Source organism: Typopeltis vanoorti, chromosome 14 (assembly GCF_054136105.1).
Source record: "Typopeltis vanoorti isolate ZY-2024b chromosome 14, IOZ_Tvanoo_1.0, whole genome shotgun sequence".
In the NCBI taxonomy this organism is placed as follows: domain Eukaryota; kingdom Metazoa; phylum Arthropoda; class Arachnida; order Uropygi; family Thelyphonidae; genus Typopeltis; species Typopeltis vanoorti.
In genome coordinates, this window is record NC_143562.1 from 42,469,574 (window position 1) to 42,496,898 (window position 27,325).

General features: G+C 36.8%; 1 protein-coding gene across 2 annotated transcripts in view; it reads right to left on the reverse strand.

The window, feature by feature from the left end:
* The window catches only part of LOC150099405 (NAD(P)H oxidoreductase RTN4IP1, mitochondrial-like), a 289,878-nt gene that overhangs the window by 224,080 nt on the left and 38,473 nt on the right, over positions 1-27,325 (reverse strand). The window contains exon 1 of one of the 2 annotated variants that reach the window (XM_090404049.1): positions 16,971-17,108. The exons of the other annotated variant lie outside the window; for it this stretch is intronic. Coding sequence (XP_090260175.1) covers positions 16,971-16,992 — 22 coding nt within the window. The 5' untranslated portion in view covers positions 16,993-17,108. Of the gene's footprint in view, positions 1-16,970; positions 17,109-27,325 lie in introns of those variants that run through there. 2 annotated transcript variants of the gene reach the window in all.

The following is a 27,325-nucleotide window of genomic DNA, read 5'->3' on the forward strand; positions in this document are numbered from 1 at the left end:
GAAAATTCGTTGATTATCGACTGAATAACTGCAGAAAACTATTTAAATTAAGGGGATATTAAATCCCACATTGTTTTAAAGCCGAATAAAAAACTCAAAGATAGGAATCAAAGAATTTCACGCAGAACATAGCAAACTATAAAAGTTTCGGCGGATTGTAACGTACGCTAAAGCACATAGTTCAACACTAGGACAACTCGTAGCAGAGGAGATTATATATTGAATGATATAATCACGTAATCACAAGAAAGAAATTTATTTAACCAAATATTTCGGTCTGGAAATAGCAGACCATCGTCGGTGGTATTACAAGAACAGTTTAAAAAATATACAAGCTAGAATACTAACAATAGATCGTTGAAATTAGAACATGCCGCGTGATGTTATATCACTAAGTATGAAACGAAATATTTTGAAGTAGAAACATGATTGAATTTGCTATTTAAAAAAAAAAAAAAAAAAAAAAAAAAAAATTAATGAGTAATCTTGATTAGGCTTTCCCAGATTTTTGATATAGATATGCAGTCATTACGATTCAGGTTGGGATGATGGAGCAAGGCCTCCACGCTTTCCTTGAACAGACGTTCGAACCTATAACGCGCTCTATGTAAGAGGCGCGTTTTGGACCAAAGGATGCTGTGGTCAGTTTCAATCCCGTGTTGAGCCAAACCAGACTTTTCAGGTTTATTGTGAAGAATGGATGATTGATGTTCTTGGATTCTTTTTTCAAGAGAACGTCCAGTCTGTCCAAAGTAAGAGAGATCACAGTTGCAAGGAATTTGATAAACTCCAGGAAGAGATAAAGTTGAGCGTTTGTCTTTAGGAGAAGGAAAATGAGAAGACAATTTGTTAATAGGAGAATACGTAGCTGTTAAATCATATTTCTTCAAAATTCTTGCGATAGGTTCTGAAATACCGGAGATATAAGGAATAGGTACTCGACGTATTGAATCTTTGTTGTTTTGTGGAGGATTATAAGATGTTGAATACTTTTTTCAGAAAAGCCATTGAGTTTCATGTGTTGCTGGATAGTAGAAAGTTCTTTCTGTAGATAATCAAAAGTAGAACAATTAGTTTTGGCTCTTTTGATGAGACATTTTATAATTCCTGTTTTATGACATGGATGATGGGCTGATTTTTTCAGAATATAACGACCTGTGAATGTTGGTTTCCTGTATACTGTAGTTGTAAGAATATTTGAAGATGATCGGATGAGGAGAACGTCTAAAAAAGATAACTGGTTGTTTTCTTCTAATTCCATAGTAAACTTTATGCGATGATGTAAGGAATTAATACTGTTTAAAAAGGAAGATAAAGTGTTTTTACTGTGAGGCCAAATAGCAAATATGTCATCTATATATCTTACCCAAAAAGATGGTAAAGGGAAACTAGATGTGAAGAGGACTTTTTCTAAATGTTCTAAATAAAAGTTATTTTGGTTAATTTTGGTTAATTCTGGTTATTTCATATGTCAAAACAAATTTTATAGCCAAGTAGAAGGAACAGCCATGGGAAGTCCTCTTTCTCCAGCTTTAGCCAACTTTTATTTAGAACATTTAGAAAAAGTCCTCTTCACATCTAGTTTCCCTTTACCATCTTTTTGGGTAAGATATATAGATGACATATTTGCTATTTGGCCTCACAGTAAAAACACTTTATCTTCCTTTTTAAACAGTATTAATTCCTTACATCATCGCATAAAGTTTACTATGGAATTAGAAGAAAACAACCAGTTATCTTTTTTAGACGTTCTCCTCATCCGATCATCTTCAAATATTCTTACAACTACAGTATACAGGAAACCAACATTCACAGGTCGTTATATTCTGAAAGAATCAGCCCATCATCCATGTCATAAAACAGGAATTATAAAATGTCTCATCAAAAGAGCCAAAACTAATTGTTCTACTTTTGATTATCTACAGAAAGAACTTTCTACTATCCAGCAACACATGAAACTCAATGGCTTTTCTGAAAAAAGTATTCAACATCTTATAATCCTCCACAAAACAACAAAGATTCAATACGTCGAGTACCTATTCCTTATATCTCCGGTATTTCAGAACCTATCGCAAGAATTTTGAAGAAATATGATTTAACAGCTACGTATTCTCCTATTAACAAATTGTCTTCTCATTTTCCTTCTCCTAAAGACAAACGCTCAACTTTATCTCTTCCTGGAGTTTATCAAATTCCTTGCAACTGTGATCTCTCTTACTTTGGACAGACTGGACGTTCTCTTGAAAAAAGAATCCAAGAACATCAATCATCCATTCTTCACAATAAACCTGAAAAGTCTGGTTTGGCTCAACACGGGATTGAAACTGACCACAGCATCCTTTGGTCCAAAACGCGCCTCTTACATAGATCGCGTTATAGGTTCGAACGTCTGTTCAAGGAAAGCGTGGAGGCCTTGCTCCATCATCCCAACCTGAATCGTAATGACTGCATATCTATATCAAAAATCTGGGAAAGCCTAATCAAGATTACTCATTAATTTTTTTTTTTTTTTTTTTTTTTTTTTTTTAAAATAGCAAATTCAATCATGTTTCTACTTCAAAATATTTCGTTTCATACTTAGCGATATAACATCACGCGGCATGTTCTAATTTCAACGATCTATTGTTAGTATTCTAGCTTGTATATTTTTTAAACTGTTCTTGTAATACCACCGACGATGGTCTGCTATTTCCAGACCGAAATATTTGGTTAAATAAATATCTTTCTTGTGATTACGTGATTATATCATTCAGTCTTATATCGCAAGTATCCTTAAAACAACAAGAGATTATATATTGTTCTGATCACTATTATCAGAATTGCACCTCCTCTGCTACGAGTTGTCCTAGTGTTGAACTATGTGCTTTAGCGTACGTTACAATCCGCGAAACTTTTATAGTTTGCTATATTGCGTGAAACTCTTTGATTTCTATCTTTGAGTTTCTTATTCGGCTTTAAAACATGTGGGATTTAATATCCCCTTAATTTAAATAATGTTTGCAGTGCCGAATTGAAGCCTATTGGCTCTTTATATTTATGTAGAAAACTCTTTTGTGAATTTAACTTGATCTGTTTTTTCATGGGATTCTAGATCTGCAAAGAATTTTTTTGTATTTGGAAAATATCGGAAGGTATTGAAAATAACGTCACGATTAAAAATGAGTAATTTAGCTTCGAATGTTTTGATTAAATCAAACATGACAATAATTGTCTTGTTAATACCTTACAGTTGAACATTTAATTCATTTAAATGTAAACACAAATCAGTAAAAAACATTAATTTCGAAAGCCATTCATCGTTCATTAACTGCTTGTATTTTTCAATGATTTTCTCATTATGTAAAAAAATGTCTGACTCCATCTAAACACTCAACAAATCTTTGAAGAACTTTCCCCTGACTTAACCATCGGACGTTGTTGTACATAAGTAAACTGTTAAACTGTGAATGAAATTATTATGTATATTTTGTCCTTCATTCACATTTAACATAACCTATCATATATTAAGCATGACTTGTTTAAAATTTATTTGTTAATCCCTTGCTTAAGAATGTTCCATATAGTCTTGGGGTGATAGGATGTGAGGATTTTAGTGTTCTCTTCACTTCTTCTGGCCAATTGTTACAATTTCTGATTAGTTGGTTTGTTTCATTATGATTTTTAATTGTGGGGTCTCTGTCTAGGATTTTATAAGTTGAGGTGTCTGATAGTAATACGTTTAACTTATCATAATAATCTTATCAATTCTTCTTTGATATTATTCCCAACAAAATAACGAATGAAAATTGCTAAACGAGCTTATCAAGTTATGTCAGTACTCTCATCAAGACAAAGAGAAATTAAACCAGAAGGTTTTATATCTATTTTTTGCTGATGAGTTATAGTTTTAGCCATTTCTATGATTCTATCTTTCACTGTGTTTCTAGCCAAAGGCATATATTCTTTGAATAATTTTTTCCTTGTTTTCAAAATCTTCAAAGTGAACTGATGCGCATTTTAACCATGCTTCTTTTATATATTTCCCATCACTAAAAGATTTCCCGTGTTTGGCAATTATATTTGAGGCAAATTTCATTAGGGTTGTTGACTGGATATTCCTAATTTAATTGCCCGAGCAATAAATTCTTTCTGTTCGTCCTTGCTTTTCTCAAGGAGCGATTTATGGTTTGTCTCATAATGCCGTTTTACTGACGACGTTCTGCACCCAACTGTCCCCGAACATAAAACACATATTGCTTTATTGTTTTTGTTAATCATGCCATACTCTTCAGTCCACCAGCTTTGGAACTCTCTGCTGCTTGACCGTGATAATTTTCGTTTTTTTATTTTTTTTTATTTTCGCCAGCTATGTTCAGTAGAACGGTAACAAAATAACTCAAAACTTAAATCAAATGCATTTTTTATAGTTTTAAAAAAAATCAACATTTTATTATATGCCTAAATTAAATTATCTTTATAATTCTCATTTACAGTAGCAAAAACAAAACAGTGCACATACGCAACAATAATGCACTTGCCGCTGCTTATTTCTGCCTACTGGCGGATGCGCGGTGCGAAATGCATAAGGAACGCACGTGCGATTAGAAAAGAGAAAAAGTCAGGGAATCCCAAGGACCAGTCGTTCTCAATTCTTTTTCTATAAGACTGTATTTTTACTGTATTTATATTTATTCTTACTGTATTAGAGGGCCCAGTCCCAACAAACTTACTCGTAAATACCGTTCCCATTTTTTTAAAGTTCATACATTAAACTAACGTTTAATGTTGGATTTAATATCCACTTAATTTATATAATTCTGTATCGCCGATGTGAAGCCTTTTGGCTATTTATTTTAGTAACTAAGTATTAATAAATAATTATGGAATAATCATAAAGAGTATTAGTACACTTATGTATACGGTGTAACATGGTGAGAAATATAAAAGTACGTATTTAAATTAGTTATCAATCACAGGACTAATGCTACAATATTGTAGTTTCCTCAGGCCAACATCATTAAATTAACTTCTGGTAAGTTTCATTGACATATCCCATTCTGATCACCAAAAGTTTATAATATTATTCAGTATTAAAATTGATTATTGTATTATTAAATTGATTTTAATGATGTTGGTTTGAAAAAAAAAAAAACGGTAGTGAGAAAAATATTTATGCATTGTAACTCACGATAGAAGTCAGCGGAGCAGGGGGAGCAGCAGAAGGATGTCGACTTGTCGGCGAGAGCTTACCGTCGAATATAACTTGCCCTCGCGTATAACTGGCACCAATGATTTAGACATTAAAACGTTTTGCATATATACCTCCCACACAAAAACAACACGCCTTCCCCAACAGCCATTATATACTGTAGATGCAAGAGAAAAAAAAAAGTTTTATTGTATCCCTGAATAAGGTACAGAGGCTTTTGCAGTCTGTGTAATATATTTCTCAACAAATAGTGCAATTAGAGACAGCTGGAATAAAAAGATGCTAACTAATAAATCACATGTACCCTCTTTCACAGAAACTAGGCTGTATAGATGCAAGCAAAACCATATATTGCACCAGAAACACAGTAACTAAAACTCTTGTCTAATTTTTCAATTACATGAAATAAGCGCCTCCGTAGCGCAATTGGAAGAACGACGGTACATTGCGCCCTTCGATTGGAATAGGCCTAAGTTCGATTCTCGTCGCGACGGGAGGAATCTTTATCTGGTCGATTTCAATCGAAGGTGAGTTAGCCGATCTCATACGGAGGTAGCAGGGTTTTTTCTCCCGGAAACTCGGGTTTTTCATCCCGCATACATACAAATCGGCCCTTCAGAACACACGCAATTTACAGACAAAAATTACTAGTTGTGGTGGTGTTGGAGGTGGGCGGCGGATGGCGTTGATAGAGATGATGATTCGTAGTAGAGGTTAGGTGCAGAGACAGTTGTAGATGTCCTCCCGCGATGAGTCTTCGAACTCCTTGGAGGTATCAGGAATAATAATAATAATAATAATAATAAGTGTTTGTTTGATTGCATTTGAAATTCTCGATATCATTATGACAGATCACAAAGGCTTACTTTCAAATAAAATTCTACCACGAATTGAAACATGCCCCTATAATGCTTGAGTGAGTTCCCCTTCCAGCTCAAACGCAAACAAGGCAATAAAAATCAACCAAGGGTTGAAACTTTGTGTGAGTTGAGCCCACCGATAAAGAGAAGTTCTGTCGGAACGATAAACGACACCCCGTTGTGCATGTCTTAAAACTAAGAAATATATAGTGAATGTTGTTATGACAGTTGCAGATGCTATGGAATTCGGTTGGAAAAAAAATTAGCATTTCAACTCAAAAATTGTCGGTTCCATTTGTCTTTAAAGGATCACGTGATCTTTTGTTAATACCACACCAATAGAATTCATGTCTTCATAGCTGCTCTCTCCTGTAAAACAAAATTTAACTTGTACGTATTGTAACAATTTAAAAAAGATTGAATAATTTATAAGCGTATAAAAGGATACCATATGTAATTCGTTGACGTGCCAGCAAAATTCTCGGGCGTGCCATAGTTTTGCCACCCAACAACAACAACGTTACTGGCTTGCTGGGTGAAGCATAAAATGCTTTTTATTTTCCCCTTTATCTGTGTTGAGAAGCTTGATGGGGGAGGTTGTGAGACTTATGCTCGCACTTTGTCAACTATGGAGTTAGCTCTGTTCTGCTGAAAGCAGGATTGCCTTGGGTCTTTTGTGTTTTTGATAGTCATGTTCACTATAACTGGAAGCTTGTCTGATTAGTGGATTGGGATGAGAATGTGCCTTGCTGAAGAACTTTTCCGCATGGTCATGAAGGAGAGAACGGATGTCAGGAGTTCCGGTTTCTCTGTGGATCTGCGTGTTTCTGACGAACCATGGGGCGTCTAAGATCATCCGTAGGCATTTGTTTTGTATCCTCTGTAGTTTCTGGATGTTAGATTTGGATGTGTGACTCCATGCCGGGGATGCATATGTGATTACAGGTCGAATTACCATCTTATATAATAACAGCTTGTTGCGTTTATCCAATTTGCTGTTGCGATTGATCAGGGGATAGAGTTGGGCTATGGTTCTGGATGTCTTTGTGCCTATGAGCTTGATGTGGCTGTTGTGATTCAGCTTTTTGTCTAGCTGTACGCGAAGGTATTTGGCTTCTGTCTGCCATGGTATCTTTTTTCCGAGAAGTTCAATATCATCTTGGATGAAGGCTTTGTGTCTGGTGAACAGTATAGCTGAGCTTTTGATGGGGTTTACTTGTATCCTCCAGTCGGAGAACCATTTCTCTAGCTTTGTGATAGTATTCTGGAGACGACTGATCGCCAGGTGTGGGCGGAGAGATCTTGTCATTATGGCTGTGTCGTCAGCATATAGGGCTGTGATGGTAGTCCTCAGGTTCTGTGGAATTTCAGCCACGTAGATTGTGAAAAGTAAAGGAGCCAAAAGAGATCCCTGTGGTACTCCTGCCAGGATTTTGCGCCTAGTTGAAATGGTGCCATTTATTTTTATCTGCATGGATCTGTCAGTGAGGTATTATTTTATTAGACGGGTAAGGTTTGTTGGAATGTTGGCCTGAATGAGTTTATAGAGTAATCCTTGATGCCATACCTTATCAAAGGCCTTGGCAATATCCAGAAAAACTGCAGCTGTGTGAAGGTTCCAGTTGTATCCTTGAGTGATATGCTCCACTAGTCGGTGTATTTGTTGCACTGTGCTGTGCATACGGCGGAAGCCGAATTGTTCGTTTGGAATTATTCCTATTTGGTCTGATTTTTCTTGTAGTCTTGAAAGGATAATTTTTTCAGCAATCTTTCCCAGGTTGGAAAGCAGGCTTATTGGACGGTAGCTTTGCGGGAGTTGCGGATTGTTTCCTGGCTTTTTTATTGGTATGATGTCTGCTGTTTTCCATGCAGAGGGGAAGTGTTGTATCCTCAATATTGCATTGGTTATGTTAACCAGGTACATAATAGCCTTTCTAGGAAGTAATTTGATGATTCTGTTAGTAATTCCATCTGGCCCTGGAGCTTTTTTGTTGTTTAGATGTTTTATGATGTTGGTTATTTCAACTGGAGTAGTGGGGGTGATGCTGGCTGGTTTGTCTTCGGACTGACTTAAGGTACGCTTGACCTGCTGGTGGACTTTATATATGTGGGTGATGTTTATATTATCATATGACAGGCTGCATTGTTTTTCTAGGTTTTCTGCTATTGCTTCTGCTTTTTCTTTATCAGTGTGTGCCGTTCCATGAGCAGTTTGCATGGGAGGTAGGGGATTGTGTTCAGTGCGCAGAATCTTCAGAAATTTCCATATTGTTTGATCTTCTGGGTTGAGTGATGATAGTTTATTGTCCCAATCCTGGTTCCTGTGGATTTGAAGTGCTTTTCTGACTTGGTTGTTCAACTTGTTCAGAGTTTTCTTGTCCTGTGGGGCTCTTGTGTTGTGGTATCTTTTCCTGGCTTTGTTTTTTGTTCTGATGAGGTCCATTATGTTTTCTGGGAGCCGACCGGATGGGTGGTTGGTTGTGGTTTTGGTGACTGCTTCTAGTGCTTTTTTAATTTGGCTTGTTAAATTGCTTATTGCTTCATCTATTTCTTCTTTTTTGTGGATGATGGGTACAGGACCAATGTATTCTGGTAGGATTTTAGCTAGCCTATCCCACGATATGAAGGTGTGCTGGTGGGCCAGTTGGTCTTGCGTGCCAAGTTTGATCAGGATTGGGTTGTGGTCAGATGATAGTTCACTGAGCGTCTCTAGTTTGTATTGATAACTGATGTTTCTAAGGATAGCTATGTCAAGTACATCTGATCTGCCATGAGGGCTGTAATGAGTGTGCTCAGTGGGTCCTGCTACCACAACTGAGTTAAGTGTTGAATAGTTGTGTAGTATGCGACCACTTCTGTTGTTGGTGGTGCTGAACCATGCTGTGTGTTTGGCATTCAAGTCGCCTACTATGATGGTGGGTTCTGTGGTGGCAAGGACTGCATCCAGGTCTGTTGTCAGTAGAGGATTGCTTGGTGAGTTGTAGGCAGCAAATATCTTGAGGCTTCCAGCATTGTTTGTGTGGACTTGTATTCCTGTGGTTTCCAGGTTTGTAGTCTGTGGGTTGGATATGGCATTGTGGTGGAGGTATGGTTTGATGTAGATGGCAGTGCCTCCCCCTCTGGAGTTGAGTCTATCCGTTCGGTATATTGTGTATCCTCTCACTTTTGGGTTGTTGGCAGGTCTTAGGTGGGTCTCGTTGATCAGCATTATGTCCGGGTTGTGTCTTTGTGCGAATTCCTGTAGTTCTAATGTTTTGTTGGTGAGGCCATTGGCATTCCAGGCTGCAATTAGAAGCGAGTTAGGTTTTACTTTTGCTTTATTCATAGTTGAGTGCTGTGAGTATGGAATGGGTTCCTTGCAGGAATCTCTTTGTGGAGGATGGAGTTGGGTTTGTTCTGCTGAATTCCTGCAGCATAGTGGCTAGCGAAGCAGTCAGTATTGCTGTGATGTTGGAGCCTATTTGATTGTTTTGTATTGTGTCCTTTGGGCGGGCTGCTTCTGCATAGGTCTTGGTGGAAGGTTGAGCCCTTTCCTGACTTTTATGGATTGGGTTTTGGTGGTTTGATGACTGTGCAGCAGAGATGCTTTGAGTGGTGGTCCAGATTGGGGGAGGTTGGACGGGTCTTGTAGTTCCGTGATTTCTGGGATGGTGGCTGCATCCTTTGTAGTTTGCTGGGTGGGGACCTCCACAGTTGGCACATTTGGCTGGTGTGGTTCTTGCTTTTGTGCATGTAATGGTTTGATGCTTCTCGCCACACTTCAGGCATCTGAACTCGGCTTTACAGAGTCTTTGGGCATGGCCAAACTTTTGGCAACGATGGCATTGCCCTGCTGATGCCCTTTTCCTGAGTGGCTCTGTTGATATTTTAAGACCACAGACCGCAGTTATGTCATAAATTTGTCTTTGTGTGTTCTGTATCTCAACCAATACTAATGGCATCGGTTGTTTATCGGATCTGTACATCCGGCTGACTTTGATAGGTGTTAGGCCCTGCTGGGTAAGGTCAGCCGCGATCTCCTCGGAGGTAATGCCTTCGGTGACACCTCGCAGTACAACCTTTAGATTTCTTTCGCTGTTTAGTGCGAAGGTGTGGTACTGTAGTTTGTTGTTATCCATCATTTTTGTTATTCCTCTGTAGTCTGTGACTGTTGTTGGTTGAATTTTTACACCTTCGTCGGTGTTTCTGGCCCAGGAGTATCCAATTTGATGTTCTCTTAGGTTTCTTGCAACTGTGGTCCAGTTTTCCTTTTCACGGAGAATTACCGGGGGGACCTTTTCCCTTTTTTCAGGGACTATTTGTGAGGATGTTTCGTTTTCCACATGATCATCCTCGATTCTACGTCTCTTGCCCGTCTGTTCTCCTGTGAAGACCGTCTGACTGAGGCTCTCGGGCAGGGAGATGGATGTCATTGATCTCTTCCACTTCGCCCTCCATATCATCGGATTCTTCCGGCTGTGTGTACAGGTTTAGGAAACCTGGCCATTCAGTATCAAATTTTTTAAGCAGTAATTTAAACAATTTTAATGCTTGCTCTTTGTTTAGATGCTCTAGCAGATCAGTAATATTATCCATGTCTGTTTTATTTGTTGTTATATCTAGTAGGTAGTGATTGGAAAATTGCTTATGATCGCAATTAGAAATCCCGCAGGTCTTGAGACCTGCCAGCAGAAATTTTGTAGAGGATATTGCAGATGAAAAGGATTGCCAGCAATATCGAGCGATTAGCTAAATGCGCAAATCAATAGCATATGAAATTTCAGAAAATGAAGAACGCTTACCTCTATATATATCATTTATCATTCAAAACTATCGCACTGAACTAATACGCGAGCCGCTATTTGCATTCTATATCGCAGTCTTCCTCTTAATAAAAATTTCCTTTTATACTCTCACAACCAGTTTTGCCATCCGTGTTGTACGATATTGTTATATATCTTAGAGTAGTTTCAAATACTACCGCTCTAGCGCTACGATCTTATTTCACGTACTATAACAACAATAGTTGGTTGTAAAATTATATACATATATTTTTCTATATAATAATATTTTTTATATAATAATTATAATATTAATTTATATAATAATTTAAAAAAATTTATTTTCTTTTTTCAATTATTTTGCGCTTTGCGGGTTCCTGTGCCGCTGCACAGTTCGCACACCCATGAATAAAGAGTCGAAATTAGAGGTTTCAGCGTAGTGCGATGGATTCATTCCCAACTTAAAATACCATATTGCAGTGTGCTTTGAATCCATGCAGAATATATTTTAAGCATATTTAAATTTAAGAATCTATTTAAATAGTAAAGTCTGCTTAACATTATCCTCACTTTAATTCCGACATCGGTGATGTGCGGTTTTCAATTTGCATTACTCTCAATTTTTAATCCCAAATAAGTTATTACATTGACTTTCTCTATTACCACAGAGTTGTAATTTGAATTTGTTCTGCAATTCAAAGTATGTAAGAATAATTGTGCAGTGAAGTTCATTTTTCCTGTTGTATTTCGCAAATTTGATCCATTTTGTTTTTTCTAGATTCATTTCTAAGCCTATCTTACTGGTGTTTGTGTATACTTTTTCACCCATTTCTTCTAGGTCTTTTGGGTTGTGGGATATCAGTACTAGATCATCGGCAAACATAAGAATTTGTAGCTTTTCACCATCTATGCTTATTCCTCCGTTTAGGTCTATTTTTTTGAGAAGGTATTCTAAAGTCACCTACGTATTGATAACATCCCTATAGAACAAGTTGACTCATACAAGTACTTAGGACAAACAATAAAAATGAATAACGATTTATCTGAAGAACTAGCAAAAAGAAAGAAAGCTGCATGGCTATCATTCAACAGACTAAAAGAAACACTTACTGATCCAAATCTTGACATCTCTCCGAAGGCAAAACTATTTAATAGTGATATTCTACCATCACTCACATATAGATCAGAAACATGAACACGACAAGAAAAGAAGAAGAGACTCTCGGAATAACTCAGCGTGCAATAGAACGCAGGATTTGTAACATCAGCAGAATGGAACATGTTAGAAACACGGAACTAAGAAAGAGATCAGCCATAAAAGATGTGGTAACTGCAGTATATGAAAGCAAGATGAGATGGGCAGGTCACATAGCCAGACTCTGGGATAACAGATGGACATATAGAATACTCAACTGGCAACAAGAATGAAGAGAAAACCAGGAAGACCACCTACAAGATGAGAAGATCCACTAGTGAAATCTATGGGATAACATGGAAGAGAGAGGCTCAAGATCGAGATCGTCGGAGGCATCTTTTTGACCTGCACTCATGGAGAAATCCTGAGTGAAACACGGGTCCATCAAGGTAATCAAGGTAATTTCGCAAATTAAAATTTACGCATTTGTTTTGAGGCATTCAGGCTTAGTTTATTTGACTGGAACCAATTTCTTACTTTCAAAAGATCAGCATTTACTATAGTTCTCTTCGGTTGTGTCCGAAGAGAAGATTAATAAGATGCAAAAGAGTTTATTTTACTGTTTAGTTTAAGATTGCAGAAGTCATTGATATAAATACTAAATAAAATTAGTCATAAGACAGGTCCTTGTGGTACACCACAGTCAAGTTTTGGAACTGCTGTAGATGTTGTTTATTTTAACAATTTGTGATTTGTGATTCAAGAAATTTTTTAGCCAATTGAGGGCATTATCTCGTATTTCTCTGACTGACTTCTAATTTTTTGAAATTAAAATTTCATGTGATACAGTGTGAGAAACTCTGTGTAGATCTAAAAATACTGCTAGTATTTTTAAACTTTATCACCACAGTTTATACTTCCTTAGATGACCATAAACTGACATGTAAAAGGTCATCTAAGGAAGTATAAACTGTGGTGATAAAGTTTAACAAAGCATGTCTTGTGCTAAGTTTTTGTGTGAACCCAAATCGATTCCTTGAAAAGAAGTTGTTTTTGTTCAAGAATTTTACGAGAGTCTAATTTTTACCAATTTCTACAAATTTTTCGAAAAGACAATAGAAGGGAGATCGGTCTGTAATTTTTCAAGTCATTTTTGTTTCCCTTTTTTGTAAATTGGTACTACTATGTCTACAGCCTTCTTAAAATCCGATCAAAACGTGCCTGTCATCAGTCATAAATTAAAAATGTACATTAGGGGTTCCATGATGTACATTTGATATTCTTTTACAATTCTAGTCTTAATACTATCGTATCCTGAAATTTCTGTTGTTTTTAGGCTAGCTATAACCCTTTTGATTTCGTTTTCACAAGTGGGGAAAAGATATATGGAGTAATTAATTCATTTTGGAGTGCAATTCAGAAGGGTCGGTTTAACATTCTTTAGAATGAAGTTAATGGGATAATAAATCTCGTATTATTTTATTTTACAGCCGGGTACGAAACTCGGAGATCGAAATCCATCGAAATCTAAGAGTTTCATGCCGAGGAACTATCGGCAAGTCCAAGCGTAAGTCATCACTTGGGTAGTACAACAATAGGCAACTCGTGTCAAAGGTGGAGCAAGCTCCGTCACTATCCTTAATATTTTCTCATAATGTAAATAATAACGTAGTAAATAACGTAGTAATAATCATATATGGGTACACCGGTCTGGCAATTCGTTAGTAGGGGTATATGTAAGTTCGGTTAACTTAAACCTTGATATTCCAGGGTCTACCTACTCACTGATGAGACCTCAATAAAGGTTGAAACCGGTCTAGGTAGTGACCGCTCCTCATAATGTAAAACAGTAATACATCTCCTAGGAGCTGCATTTTACATTATGAGAAAATATTAAGGACAGTGACGGAGCTTGCTCCACCTTTGACACGAGTTGCCTAGTAGTGTACTACCCAAGTGATGACTTACGCTTGGACTCGCCGATAGTTCTTCGGCATGAAACTATTAGATTTCGATGGATTTCGATCTCCGCCCGTCTGTAAAACAAAATAATAAGGGATTTATTATCCCCTTAACTTAATTTATGTCGCCGGAAAAATAGCCTTTTGGCTCTTTATTCTTTAGAATGCTTTCACTGACGAAGTATTGCAATGGTAGTGCAGTAAGATTTTGAGACTGCAAAGATACCTTGGGTTAAAGTTTTTGTTATTATTATTATTTTTTTTACCACGATCTTAATTTGAAAAAAAAAAAAAAAGACTTGTCGTCATTTTTTAAAACAATAATAAGTATTTATGCATTAATTCTGTTTATAAAAATAAAGGTAATAAATACACCGGACATCCAGTGATTCACTATCATGGACAACTTGTGGGAGAAAAATAAATAAATAAACGCATGAAATATCTTTTATTAAATAATATAATATTAAAAACTCCTTTCGAGTATCACATGATCTCTCTTTTGACCTATCTTTGAAAGTACAGCTACAATACTAGTATACAAATGCGATTTCCAAGGCATTATCATTAATTTCCTCCCCCCTTTTATCCTAAAAGAAAAATAGCAGTGGTGTAGCAGTTAAGAGAGGCAACTAACTAATGTAATTATCCAAGTGGTTCGACATGTTTTTCCAAGAACCGGAACAATAATAAAGTTCGTATGTGAATTTCAGCAGATTGGAATGTTGTCTTCTGCCAGTTATCCTTCACCCTGGTCGAGAGTATGACAAGGAGTCTGTGTATTATAAGGATTTACATATGACAATAGATGACCTCTTTTTTTCTCTGTAGTATATAATTACTTCAACTAAAAAAAAAAAAGCAAAAATTCTTTCAGACAATAGTTGATTGTGAGTCGGTGTCAGAATGCGCTCATATAAATATAACCGGAATTATATGATCCAAGATCCGAGTGTGTCAATAGTGGGATTTAAAAATTCTTGGAGGGTTTATACTGACTATTCAAGAAGAGTTTCTCTTAAAGAGTTCTCGCCTACCAGTCATAATGACAGGCAATTAAAAACGGCATTCAAAACTGTCAGTGACACGGTGCACGACACTGTTCCGCCGACACTTAGCTGGTTAGCTCATTTTTATTACTCCTAGGATTGCAAGACCGGAAGGGTAATATTTGAGTGTCGACATGTAAATAATCTCAATCATGGTTCTTGTTCAAGCCAGGGTGGAACATAATTGCATAAAGAAATGGAAACAGTTGTTGAATCTAAGTAGCGTAGGTTAGTTCATAGCCGTCATTGCGCATGTACAATTTCTTGATGTTGCTATTTACGCGTAAGTTGTGTTAAGTGAGCGCCACCATTATTTTTTAATCTTTTTTTCGCCAGTTTTTACTCATAGAACAGTAATCTATGTCTTTTTTTAAACTAAAAATAAAGACATGGATAAATGTTACTTAGACGAACGGTACCAAAAGTTTTGTTATGGTGTGAGATTTAATGTCTGTTGTAAATGTGCCGAAAAGCTTTTTTTATGTAATATTAAAGCAGTGAAACGTATGCAGAGAAACTGAATAATATAATCGAAAACTATTTAAAGAAAATGAATTACGAAATGTATGATAACAGATGTCGCTAACGGTCCGCGAAAAATAAAATATATATAGCGTTTACTAAAATAAAGAGCCAAAACGCTTCACTTCGACGATGCAAAATTATATAAATTAAGTGGATATTAAATCCAACTTTATTCTCTGATCAATTTTCGTACGAAACTTTTATAGTTTCTTTACTCAGCTTTGAAATGATGTTGGATTTAATATCCACTTAATTTTTATAATATAATATAGCAGAATTTATTCATGAACAACTCATGTAAATTGATATTTTAATTCTTTGTAATTAAAATAATTAATTACAATTAACTTAGCTGTGATTCGAATTTCATTTAGGGCTAATTCTGTGAAAACAAACAAAAATAAATAATAAATGAACAATAGAAAGAAACTTAGCATTATCAAAATGTCTAAAGGTCTAGTGCACAGTGCAAATATATGAACACCTGTATTTACCGTGGCTTTATTCTTCGAAATACATTTGCCGCGTATTCGTATTTCCGGTACAATCGTATTATCTCATCGTATAGCGTGACGTCTTGCTGATCGTGATTTTTTTTTTTTTTTTTTTTTTTTTTTGGCTCGCTTTCTGTTTTCATGAGGTTAAATTGCATTTAGAGATCAACCACGTTTAATCTCTTAAAATGTAATATTTATCATTAAGGATCCCGAGACTACGAATCTCCTGAAAAGAAATGACATTCTTCTTCTACGCTTTAAGCTTTAGCTTGCTATATTTGCAATGAACATGTTAATCCATTCTATTAATATGCTTATTCCATTCGGTACTTCTGTTTAGTTTTTGCTTAATTTAGTTTTATTAACCATTTTTTCTTAATGTTTTCAATTTACATGGTTGCAATTTGTTGTTGTTGTTGTTTACATCTGTTTACACATTCACAAATATCAGAACCAAACAATTTCGTAATGTAATATATGCATAATAGGTAATATAATTATAGATAACATCACGTAATAAAGTTGTAATTTATTATAATAATAAATTCTAATAAAAAGAAGTCGCTGACATCCATACAAGTAGTACAGTTGCAATTAACTGATTAAAACACAGGCCCTTGCCTACTATGAGGACAATATGGACAAATCCACAGATTACTAAATGCAGAGGGCGGTTGCAGCACAAAAACTACAATTATATAGCTTGATGTTTTGTTGAAGAAATAAATAATAAATCCCCTAAAACGTTTTCATCTCATAAAAAGAGTAAGCGGAACACTTTTACCTACACTGATTATTTATTCGTTTATTTATTTATTTATATATTTGCGACAGCAGACGATCTCCCACTTCTCATCGTCGTCGCAGGAGAGTTGTCCCTATACTAATTTATTTATTTGCTATGTATTCACGTGTGTTACCCAGTATATTGCTGAATTATGAGGTTAAAACAATCCGAGTTTCAATCAGAAATCGGGGAAAAAAAAGTCACTTACTTTCACAAAAGATCGTAATCATTATATAAATTTCTCCGAACACAGATTCTCCTAATAATCCAACAGCGTGATGAGGTATTTATCTTTTTCAAGGACGCTGGCATTGTCAGTCAGTATTTTAGTCCTACCATCTGCTTAATGTTAGTTGTGGACTTTCATTTCTTTGGCATGTTGCCAACTGTGGACTTTGGGAAAACTTGATTGTGCTCAGTAGCACGTGTTGACATTTTCTCCGAATGATATCTGACCACTATTCTTCGTTAACCCGTTTTATGTATTGATACACTGCGATTTGGTAGGATGTTATACTCCGTCCCACAAATTCATTTAAAACAACAAATAAAAGAATTCTGCTTTAATGTTTTGAAAGTTGCTTTTAGGATAAAGACTTATATTTCAAGCTATATTATTCACTTAAGAAAAAATTCACTTTCAGTAGATCCGTACAGCAAGAAACATTTACTTCTGTTTTTTTTATTTTATTAATTATTTTTTTTTTTTTAACATTGTCAGATTGCCTTGTAGTCAAATTACGATCCAGTACACTTTAATAACTTAATAGTAGTCGACACTTAATAGTAGTCATGTCCTTGGCAGGGAAGGGAAGAGGTGGTTAAGGTAATTAAATAAAGCCCTTTCTTCTGTTATTATTATTATTATTATTATTATTATTATTATTATTATTATTCCACTAGGAAGTGTAAATTTATTTTATATATATGTCTGACTTAAGAGGTAATAATTAACTGTATTTTAGATTTTGACCTATTAAAACTGTCACTTATTTCAGCAGAAATATTGGCATTATGTAACACTCATGTAAACTCAGATAAAATGGGTTATTTTGTAATAACTCAATTTATCTAATTTCTCTTTTTATCGGTAGAAATAAAAAACCTTGTCTATAAATTTCTGCCACGTAGAAAATAACATTAATTGTTATCGATAATAAGATGACAATCACATGATTAGTAACAAGATAGTACGTACTAATATATTTATTACCTTATCCCCATTATTATTAACTCTTTGTAATGTGGTTACTTTCAGGCCATCTGTTTAATGTCAAATTAAATATAATTTTGATAAAAATTGACATTTATAACAGACAACACACACACATAGATATATACATATACATACATATAAGAGTACATTTACATATCCTCTAAATGACTTTTATTCCCTAAAGGAAGTAGGCGGAGTTCAAACTATCGATAAACTAAGGTTTTCATCAGGGAAGAGAGAGAGAGAGAGAGAGAGAGAGAGAGAGAGCTCTTGTAACAACATTGTGTGCGAGGTTTGTTAATAAAAATACTGCTGCATGCCATCGTTACATCATCTGCTCTATGCACCGATTGGTCAGTTCATTAATAGGTAAACAAACCCCACCTATTTTTCATCGACACCGTCAATGATGAGGAGAATGGTGCTGTGCATAATACAAATTGGCGCATATTTATTTTGTTATTTTAAAAAGTGCCTACAGCCAGTGATATTTTCCTCATATCGGCAGCGTTTCAATAGACTTGACCAAGGATATTCTCTAATGGGAGAATATTGACATTAAAAAAAGTTTTAAAACCAAAAATATAAGCTTGAGTTGCGTGATTTTCAATGGGAGAAAAATGTTAAAAATCTTTCGCAGAGTTACCCGTTTTAACAAACTCTTGCTATTTGAATATGAGTAAAATTCGACCTTTGAGTAAACTATAATCGAATGATATTCCGTGTCTTCGTTATTTAATTGATTAATTATTTCTCTTTCAATATGACTTGAATTAATTCTTCATGTATTGTCTTTGTTAAATACGAAGCATTTGATCCTTCCGATTGTCATTTTATAAGTTGTTCATTATAAAAAAAAAATGGTCCAATTTTGAAACTAATTCAATTAATCCATGAAATTGCCGTTGTGTGGGAGCCACATCTTTCACTTGGCCTTCAAGTGACATTACCTCTTTCTGTCAAAAACTTGATAACACCTATAACCTTATTTGCTACGTTATAATGATATTCAACTGAGTTTTTAAATTGTTTTTCTACTAGCTTATCAGTTATAGCGTCCGCTTGGTGTCGCACTGATTAGATCGTCGGCTTCTCGATAGCTCCTGAAAAGATTAGTAGTATTTTGTGTTAACATTAGATATTTTACTAGAATTTTAAGTAGTATTGTTTGCTTTTTGTTTCTTGGTGTGTCTGTGCAATTTTTGCGTGTTTTCTGTTATTTTAATTATTATTTTTAAGAAAAGATAGCGTACACATGTCACCGATAAAGAAAAAAATGGCGGCCAGGTCGCCATGTTTGTTTAAGAGTTTTGATGTAAACGAATTTATGCAATGTGCTGTCTGTGAGATGTATGCCTTGCGAAGAGCGGTGGGAGTCTGGTTAGAAAGTGATAGTGGAGTTAATATGTGTAGAAAGTGTAAAGAGAATGAGGAGTTCAAGCGTGTTTCGTGTGTCGAGAGTGATATCGTTAACGATAGTCAGAATGTAGAAAATGTGCTAGAGAATTGCGTGGTAGTGCCAGATAGGTGTGAGAGCGTCGCTGAAAGTATAAATGAAGGTAGAAACACAGAAAGAATGGATGATTTGATCGATAATGAAAATGGTGAGATAAATGCGAGTAGCGAAATTGCCCGTTTGAATGGTGCGATACACAGAGCTAAAAGACAACTGGAGCTAATGGAAAAATGTTTGTTGAACGTACTGACAAATAAGTCTGTGACGGCAAATAATAGAATGTTCGGAAACGTCAATAAAATGGAGCGAGTGCTGTATGGGGATTCGCTATTAAGAGGCGTAATAATTGAGAGTTTAACTAAGTCGTACCAGCCGGGTGCGAACATAAAGGACAGCGAATCTATTCGACTGCAAAAACAGAGGGTGAAAGAGATGATAATCGTGGCAGGAACGAATGATTTGAAAGAGGACAAAATGGAAATGATAGAGGATGTGAGGGAGTTGTTTGAGGTAGCAAAAGAGAAGAGTGAGAGAGTTAGGATGGTGAGTATCTTACCGCGGTATGACAGCGAAGTGTTTAGAAGGAGGGCCATAATTGCCAATGACTTTATGCGTGGGTTATGCATGGAGAGTGGTGTGGAATTTGTGGATGTGTGGAATGAGTTCGATGGGCGAAAGGACTTATATAAGATGGATGGGTTACATTTGAATGGAGTTGGTGTACGGAGACTTGAAAGAGTGTTGATGAATGATGTGGAAGTGGATGTACAGACTCAGGGAAACTAGATTTATTAAGAGGGGGGAGCAGATATGCAGACTTTAGGGGGGAAGTTAAGTGTATGAATGAGTATATTATGCCCAAGCGAGTACGACGGACAACAAATCAGAATGGGATAGTTAGTATAAGGCATCAAAGTAGGGATGGGACAAATGGGCTTCCACAATTCATGTACACTAATGCCAGGAGTATTAGGAACAAGAAGGAAGAGTTTTTGGCCTTGGTTGGCACTTCCAGGCCACAGGTTGTCGGTATTAGTGAAACATGGTTGACAGAAGATGATAAAGCTAGTGGGATTGAATGCGATGGGTATAGCGTGTTCAGGAGTGACAGGGTGAATAAAAAGGGGGGAGGAGTGTTATTGATGATAGCTGATGAGCTTCAGCCAAGGAATGTAGAAGTTGAACTGCAGGATGGGGAAAAAAGCACATTTGAGGCTGTTTGGTGTGAGATAGAATCTAGCAGAACAAAATATACAATTGGGTACTGCTATAGACCAGGTGATGGAGTGGATGGTGGGGATAGTATGCATAAGTAAATAGAAGAAATGAGTGGAAGGAGGGTAATTATTATGGGTGATTTCAATTGTGGTAACATTGATTGGAAAGAGGAGAGGGCACATGGGAGGAAGGAATTGGATTTTATGCAGTTATTAAGGGACAACTATCTACGGCAACATGTATTGGAAAATACCAGGGGGAAGAGAGTGCTGGACCTAGTAATTGCAACTGAGAATATGGCTGTAACGAACATGACCATGTTGCCACCAATTGGTGAGAGTGACCATAAGGTCATGACTTGGGAGGTGGCTAAAGGAGTCGAATTTACAATTAAGACAGGGTACATGTGGAATTACCGGGCTGGTAAGTATGATAAGCTTAGGTGTGTGCTTGGCTCAATGCCATGGCATGTAAAACTGCAAGGGCTGGATGTTGATAGTGCATGGGAGGTGGTTAAGAACTGTTTGCAGGAGACAATGGTTGACTGTATACCAAGAGTCCGAATAATAAATCAAGTAGGGGTTAAATGGATCAATAACACTATTAAGCTTGAGCTGCAAAAAAAGAAACAATTGTGGAGGGAATTTAAGGAGAAGGGTGACCATCAGGTGCAGGAACAGTATAAGGCTCAGGCCAGGATGGTAACAAGGGTGATAAGAAAAGCAAAAGCAGATTACGAAAGGAAAATTGGCCACGCAGGCTAAAGAGAATCCCAAACAGTTTTTTCAATATCTTGCAAGTAAAAGGAAAAATGCTCATGGTAGAATGATCTTAAAAAATGCTGAGGGTAGGGAGGTAACCGAATCAGTCGATATTGTGGAATTCCTGAGCGAGCACTTTGCAAGAGTATATCATCCAGGTGGTGACTTTGCAGGAATGGAAGAACCAGCAGCTTATACTGGAATTGTGATGAATGAAGTAGAGGTAACTAGTCTATTACAGAACCTCAATGTCAATACATCTGTGGGATTGGATGGTATACCAGCTCCTGTCGTACGTGAAGCGGCCAAAGAATTGTCAGTGCCCTTGACCATTTTGTTTAATTTGAGCCTCAGGACTGGGTCAGTCCCAAGGGGGTGGAAAGAGGGGAAAATAGTTCCACTGCACAAAGGTCGTTCCAAGGCTGCTGTTTGAAAATTACCAGCCAATCAGCATAACAGGAATCATTATCAAGGTCTTAGAGAAAATAGTCAAGAGGAAAATACAAGATTGGATAGAAGAAAATGGGATACTGTATCGGGGACAGCATGGTTTTGTGAAGGGTAGGTCATGCCTCAGTAACTTGCTCACGTATTATAACATAGTGATGGCTGAACTGGATAAGGGTAATGGGTTTCAGTGATTCTACTGGACCTTGCTACGGCCTTTGATAGGATACCACATGGAATTCTAATCAGTAAATTGCAGCATATAGGAATGGACATAGGGTTGGTGAGATGGATAGGAGGGTGGTTGACGGAGAGATATCAGAGAGTGGTTTACTCAGGAATAGAGTCCACAAGACGGCCTGTGACTAGTGGTGTGTCACAAGGATCTGTTCTTGGACCACTGCTGTTTAATTTGTTCATAAATGATATAGGAAAGGATCTGAGAGGAACAGTTCATTTGTTTGCGGATGATGCGAAGTTGGGTAGGGCAATAGTGAATGCAGATAACGTCAAAATTTTGCAGGATGATTTGGATAGATTGGAGGTCTGGGCTAAGGAGAATGGATGTCAATTTAATGTGGCAAAATGTAAGGTTATGCATTTTGGGGTGAAAAGATTGGCGGCAGTTTACTGCATTGGTGGAACCATGCTCCAGGAAATTGATGAGGCACGAGATTTAGGAGTCTTGGTGGATAAGGAATTGAAATTTAGGGGACACATTGCAAAAGTGGCCAAATTAGCTCATCAAATTACTTGGTTGCTGAAGAATACGTTGACAAACAGAGACAAGCAGGTTATTGTTCCTCTGTATCGAGCCTTGATAAGACCCCATCTCGACTACTGTACTCAGATTTGGTCACCTAGGTTTCTTCTTGATGGGGAGGAGGTGGAGAGGATCCAGAGGCGAGTGACCAAGATGATAGCAGGTCTGTGGAATGAACCGTATGAGAACAGGTTGAGGATTTGTGGGTTGCAAAAATTGGTTGATAGGCGGAGGAGGGGAGATATGATTGAGACATGCAAATTACTGAAGGGGTTCTATAAAATTAATTCAGAAGATATTTTTGAGAACAGGGCTGGTTGTGGGATGACTAGGGGACATCCATGGAAACTGGGCAAAAGTGTGGTTAGTAAAGGTGTTAGAGCTGGGTTCTTTACTTTTAGAGTAGTGAATGAGTGGAATGCGCTCCCTGAGTCTGTGGTGGATGCTGTGACAGTGAATGAGTTTAAGGCGAGGTATGATAGACACTGTATGAATGTCGAATAGTTGTGATGAATATGATTTGGGGCCTCCCTCGATGAGTCTAATGACTCCCTGGAGTTGCCCGTAATAATAGTAATAATAATAGTAATAGTAATATTTCCCCCCTTTTCTTCTAAGCTAGATTAACACCTGTTCTTTGTTGTACAGAATCGTGCATTTCTAAGGTGTTCAAAATATTTAACAAGTCTGATAATCTCATTCGCTGAGAGTGTGGATGTATTTCATAACATCTTACATGCTAAAACAATACACGTATCCCAGCGGAACATAACATGATCTAATTACATTTTGTCATTTTTTTTTTAAATTAAAAAATATCTGCTTTGTTCTTTATACTTTTAATGTGATTCCAAATAAATATTATTAATATTTTGGTAAAACGAATTATCTTTTGTTAACATCTGACGATAAATGCTTTGCTAATTTCAAGCGGACACAATGCAAGTCTCTGTAATTATCAAAGCCTGTAGCTAACACTTTGATTTTCATCTTCATTTTTTCCCCCTCTCTATTTTCGATATTTTCCCCTTCATTACGAAAAAATTTACTGCATCAAAATTTTCGGTTTTCTATAAAATAATGGAAAACGTTTTGATACCAATTGTGATAACTCAATTTTTTTTTTCGTATGTTTTTAAATTCCACATGGACATTTTCGTTTTAGCTTATTTTAGTGTCATTAAGGCACAAAATAATCTAAAATAAAAAGTTATTTTATATTTTATACGTTAAAAATTAATAGAGAAATCGGAAGATCAGATACCATAAATAAATAATGATATATATTTTTTGTAACAATTTCATAATTTTCCTTTTTTTCAAAACTGAAAAATAAAATAAATAAATCAGTTAACGCCTTTTATTCCCTTATATGTAGGCGAGGCCTTTATACCCTATTTTGGAGACTGAGTGGGCAGTTCAATCTCCACCAGTAGCCAATCAGAGATAGCTTGCCCATGTCTATCACTAATTATAGCAGCCACTGATGAAGAAGCTGGCAAACAAGTGCTGTCTGAAATAATGTGGGTACAGTCAATTTTCTTGAGTTTACTGGATGAAAAATCCGAGTTTTCTGGGAGGGAAAACCCACTTGACCATGCTAGATAGTACAGTAACGAGAGTATGAAGCGCCTGTGGCACGTGTCTAACTTGTACCCCCAACCCCAAAATGACAAAAATTTTGAAACATTTAAACGTAACAAGTTAAATTTTATTAAATGCAATATGTTAAATACTTACTATCAACCCCATCAAAATTAGTTGCAGTGCATTGCCGAATTCGTGTGTCTAAAGCGGCGTATTGCCGAAATTTAAATATACAATATAAAATAGCGGACTTTTATATCTGTTTATTTTTTACATTTTTTACGTTTTGCGTCACAAACCTAGTTGCGCCTGTGGCGAACACCTCTTTTGCTCCGCCCTCGTTACGGCACTGATGCCAGAGATCGACTAACTCGGGAACTGGGCGAAGAAAGGCTCAGAAAAAGTTCGTCCAGTCAGCGACTAGACTCGAATGTAAGTCAAACATCGAGCGACCAAGCACAGAGGATGCAAGCATCATGTCTACTGAGCTACACAGGCTTTAAACTGAAAAATAATAATGTATAAATAAACTGAAAAATAACAATGTATAAATATAATGCAACATAATATATGGAAATCTACACTATAAAAATAGAACAACTTTTCATGTTAATAGAGGTGGCGTTTGCACTCTACAGTGCTTGACCACACAACAAAAGACGTTTGAATCTAGTCGCAGACTAGAGGAACTTTTCTAAGCCTTTCTCGACCGGTTCCAGAATTAGTCGATCTCTGGCATGGGCTAGTGGGTTTTTCCTCCTGGAAACTCAGGTTTTTCGTCCCATAAACTCAAGAAACTCGGCAGTCGAACCCACACAATATTCAGACATTAAAAATATTGTGTTAGGGAACATGAGATGGCGGCACTTGCTAGCCACCTTCACTGCGTGACGATTAATTAGTGATAGCCTTGGGCCAGCTATCTCTGATTGGCTGCCAGTGGAGATTGAACTGCCCACAAGATGCTTTTTAGGTGTGCTTTTTAAAAATTTAAAAAGTTTTTAAATTTTTTAAACTTTTTAAAAATTTAATAATTTAAAAAGCATCTTACAACACCTTACCCTAAAAAGCTCAGACTTAATAGTAAGCTTTGACATCACTTCACTATTCACAAATGTACCACTAATAGAAACCCTCAATCTACTGAAGTCACACTTCCCCCCCTGATATATTTGAACTATTCAAATTCACAATACATGCAGGATATTTCACATGGAAAGGGAAAATATACAAACAAATTGATGGGACAGCCATGGGCTCCCCCTCCCCCCCCAGCCAACTTTTACATAGAACACCTGGAAAAACAAGCAATCAATACAGCCACTCTCAAACCAACACTTTGGCTACGCTATGTTGATGATGTGCTTGCTATTTGGCCACATGGCCCTAAGAAATTGAAAACATTCTTAGCACATTTAAATAACCAACATCCAAAAATACACTTTACTATGGAACTGGAAGCCAACAACTGTCTGCCCTTCCTGGATACACTCATCACACGTCTCCCAGATGGTTCCTTATCATTTTCAGTTTTTAGAAAACCCACACATAGAGGCAGATACTTACACAAACAATCACACCATCATCCTTCTCAACAATATGGCATATTAAAAACGCTAACCCATAGAGCGAGAGCAATCTGTTCCAATGACAAGGCTCTTACTGCTGAACCGACTCACTTACGCCACACCTTCTTGGCCAACGGCTACAATCCACATAAAATAAACAAAATACTAAACACTCCTAAGAAACCCCTCCCACCATCCACCACAGAGAACTACAACAAGACAGTCACCATCCCTTACATTAAAGGCACATCCGAAAAGATCTCAAGAATTCTCAATAAACATAAACTACGCACTACATTCAGACCATGTAGCAAATTAGCCACCCTCATCCGCTCACCCAAGGACAGCATTCCTCCTTTATCACATCCAGGAGTCTACCAAGTACCCTGCTCATGCAATCAAGCCTACTACGGTCAAACAGGAAGAACTGTGAATATCCGCATCAGCGAACATAATCGATACGTCCGGAATTATCATTATGGGAAGTCGGGCCTAGCAGACCATGCTCTGGATACCCCTGCACACAGGATCAACTGGAAAAACACAAAAGTACTACACAGAAACCCGTATAAATCAGAGAGATTGTTCTTAGAGGCGACAGAAACCCTAAAACACACTCCAAATCTCAACAAATATGGCTGTATTAACTTGCCGAAGATCTGGGAGACAGTCATATTAAGAAAAAACTAGCACTTTTCTAGGACTCTAGTAATATATGATAGTTTTTTTTTTCAGATAGAGGGCGCCAAAATCAGGACTTTAGTCTTTGTGTTGCTGCTACAATTTTGTTTAAGTACACCATGTTGTTTTAGTCTCGCGTATTGTGACAAACAGTGTTTTTGTGCTCTGAAGATGCTGGTTATAATACCAGCGAAATATCAGCATCAAGTTAATAAATTAATTATTTACTTAGTTTCTGTGTTCTATTATACCGTTAAAATAATAAACAACGAGTAGGGTCCTCATTACATGTCATTATGCCCGTAGTCTACCATGAATCACATCATGGCAGTCAACCTCCTAGATAGGAGACAACACATGAATGGGAATGAAAATCCAATATTCACGTAACATCTATCACATTTTGCTTTGAGCTAACTCGCAGCATCCAGCAGACTTTGGCAACCTATTACACAGATTACCACTCTCCAAGCAAAAAAATATAGTCCTCACACCAAACCACTCTTGCTCAATTTCCAAAGATAGTCCCTAGTCCTCCCACCACAAGTCCTGTTATGAAAAATTTCCTCTGCGTTAATTCTGTAAAACCCTTTGGCAATTTGTATGTCTCAATCATGTCACCCTTTTTCACCCTGTCAACCAATTCTGTAATCCACAAATCTTCAACCCATCCTCATAAGGTGAATTCCATAGACCTACTACCATTTGGTGATTCACTTCTGGATCTCTCCATCTCCTTCTCATCGCCAGGAAATAGGTGAAGAGATCTGTGCACAGTAGTCTTGCCAAGGTCCTATAATGAGGTATGATAATCTGCTTATCTCTACTATTCTTAGTATTCTTCAGTAACCAAGTAATCCAACGAG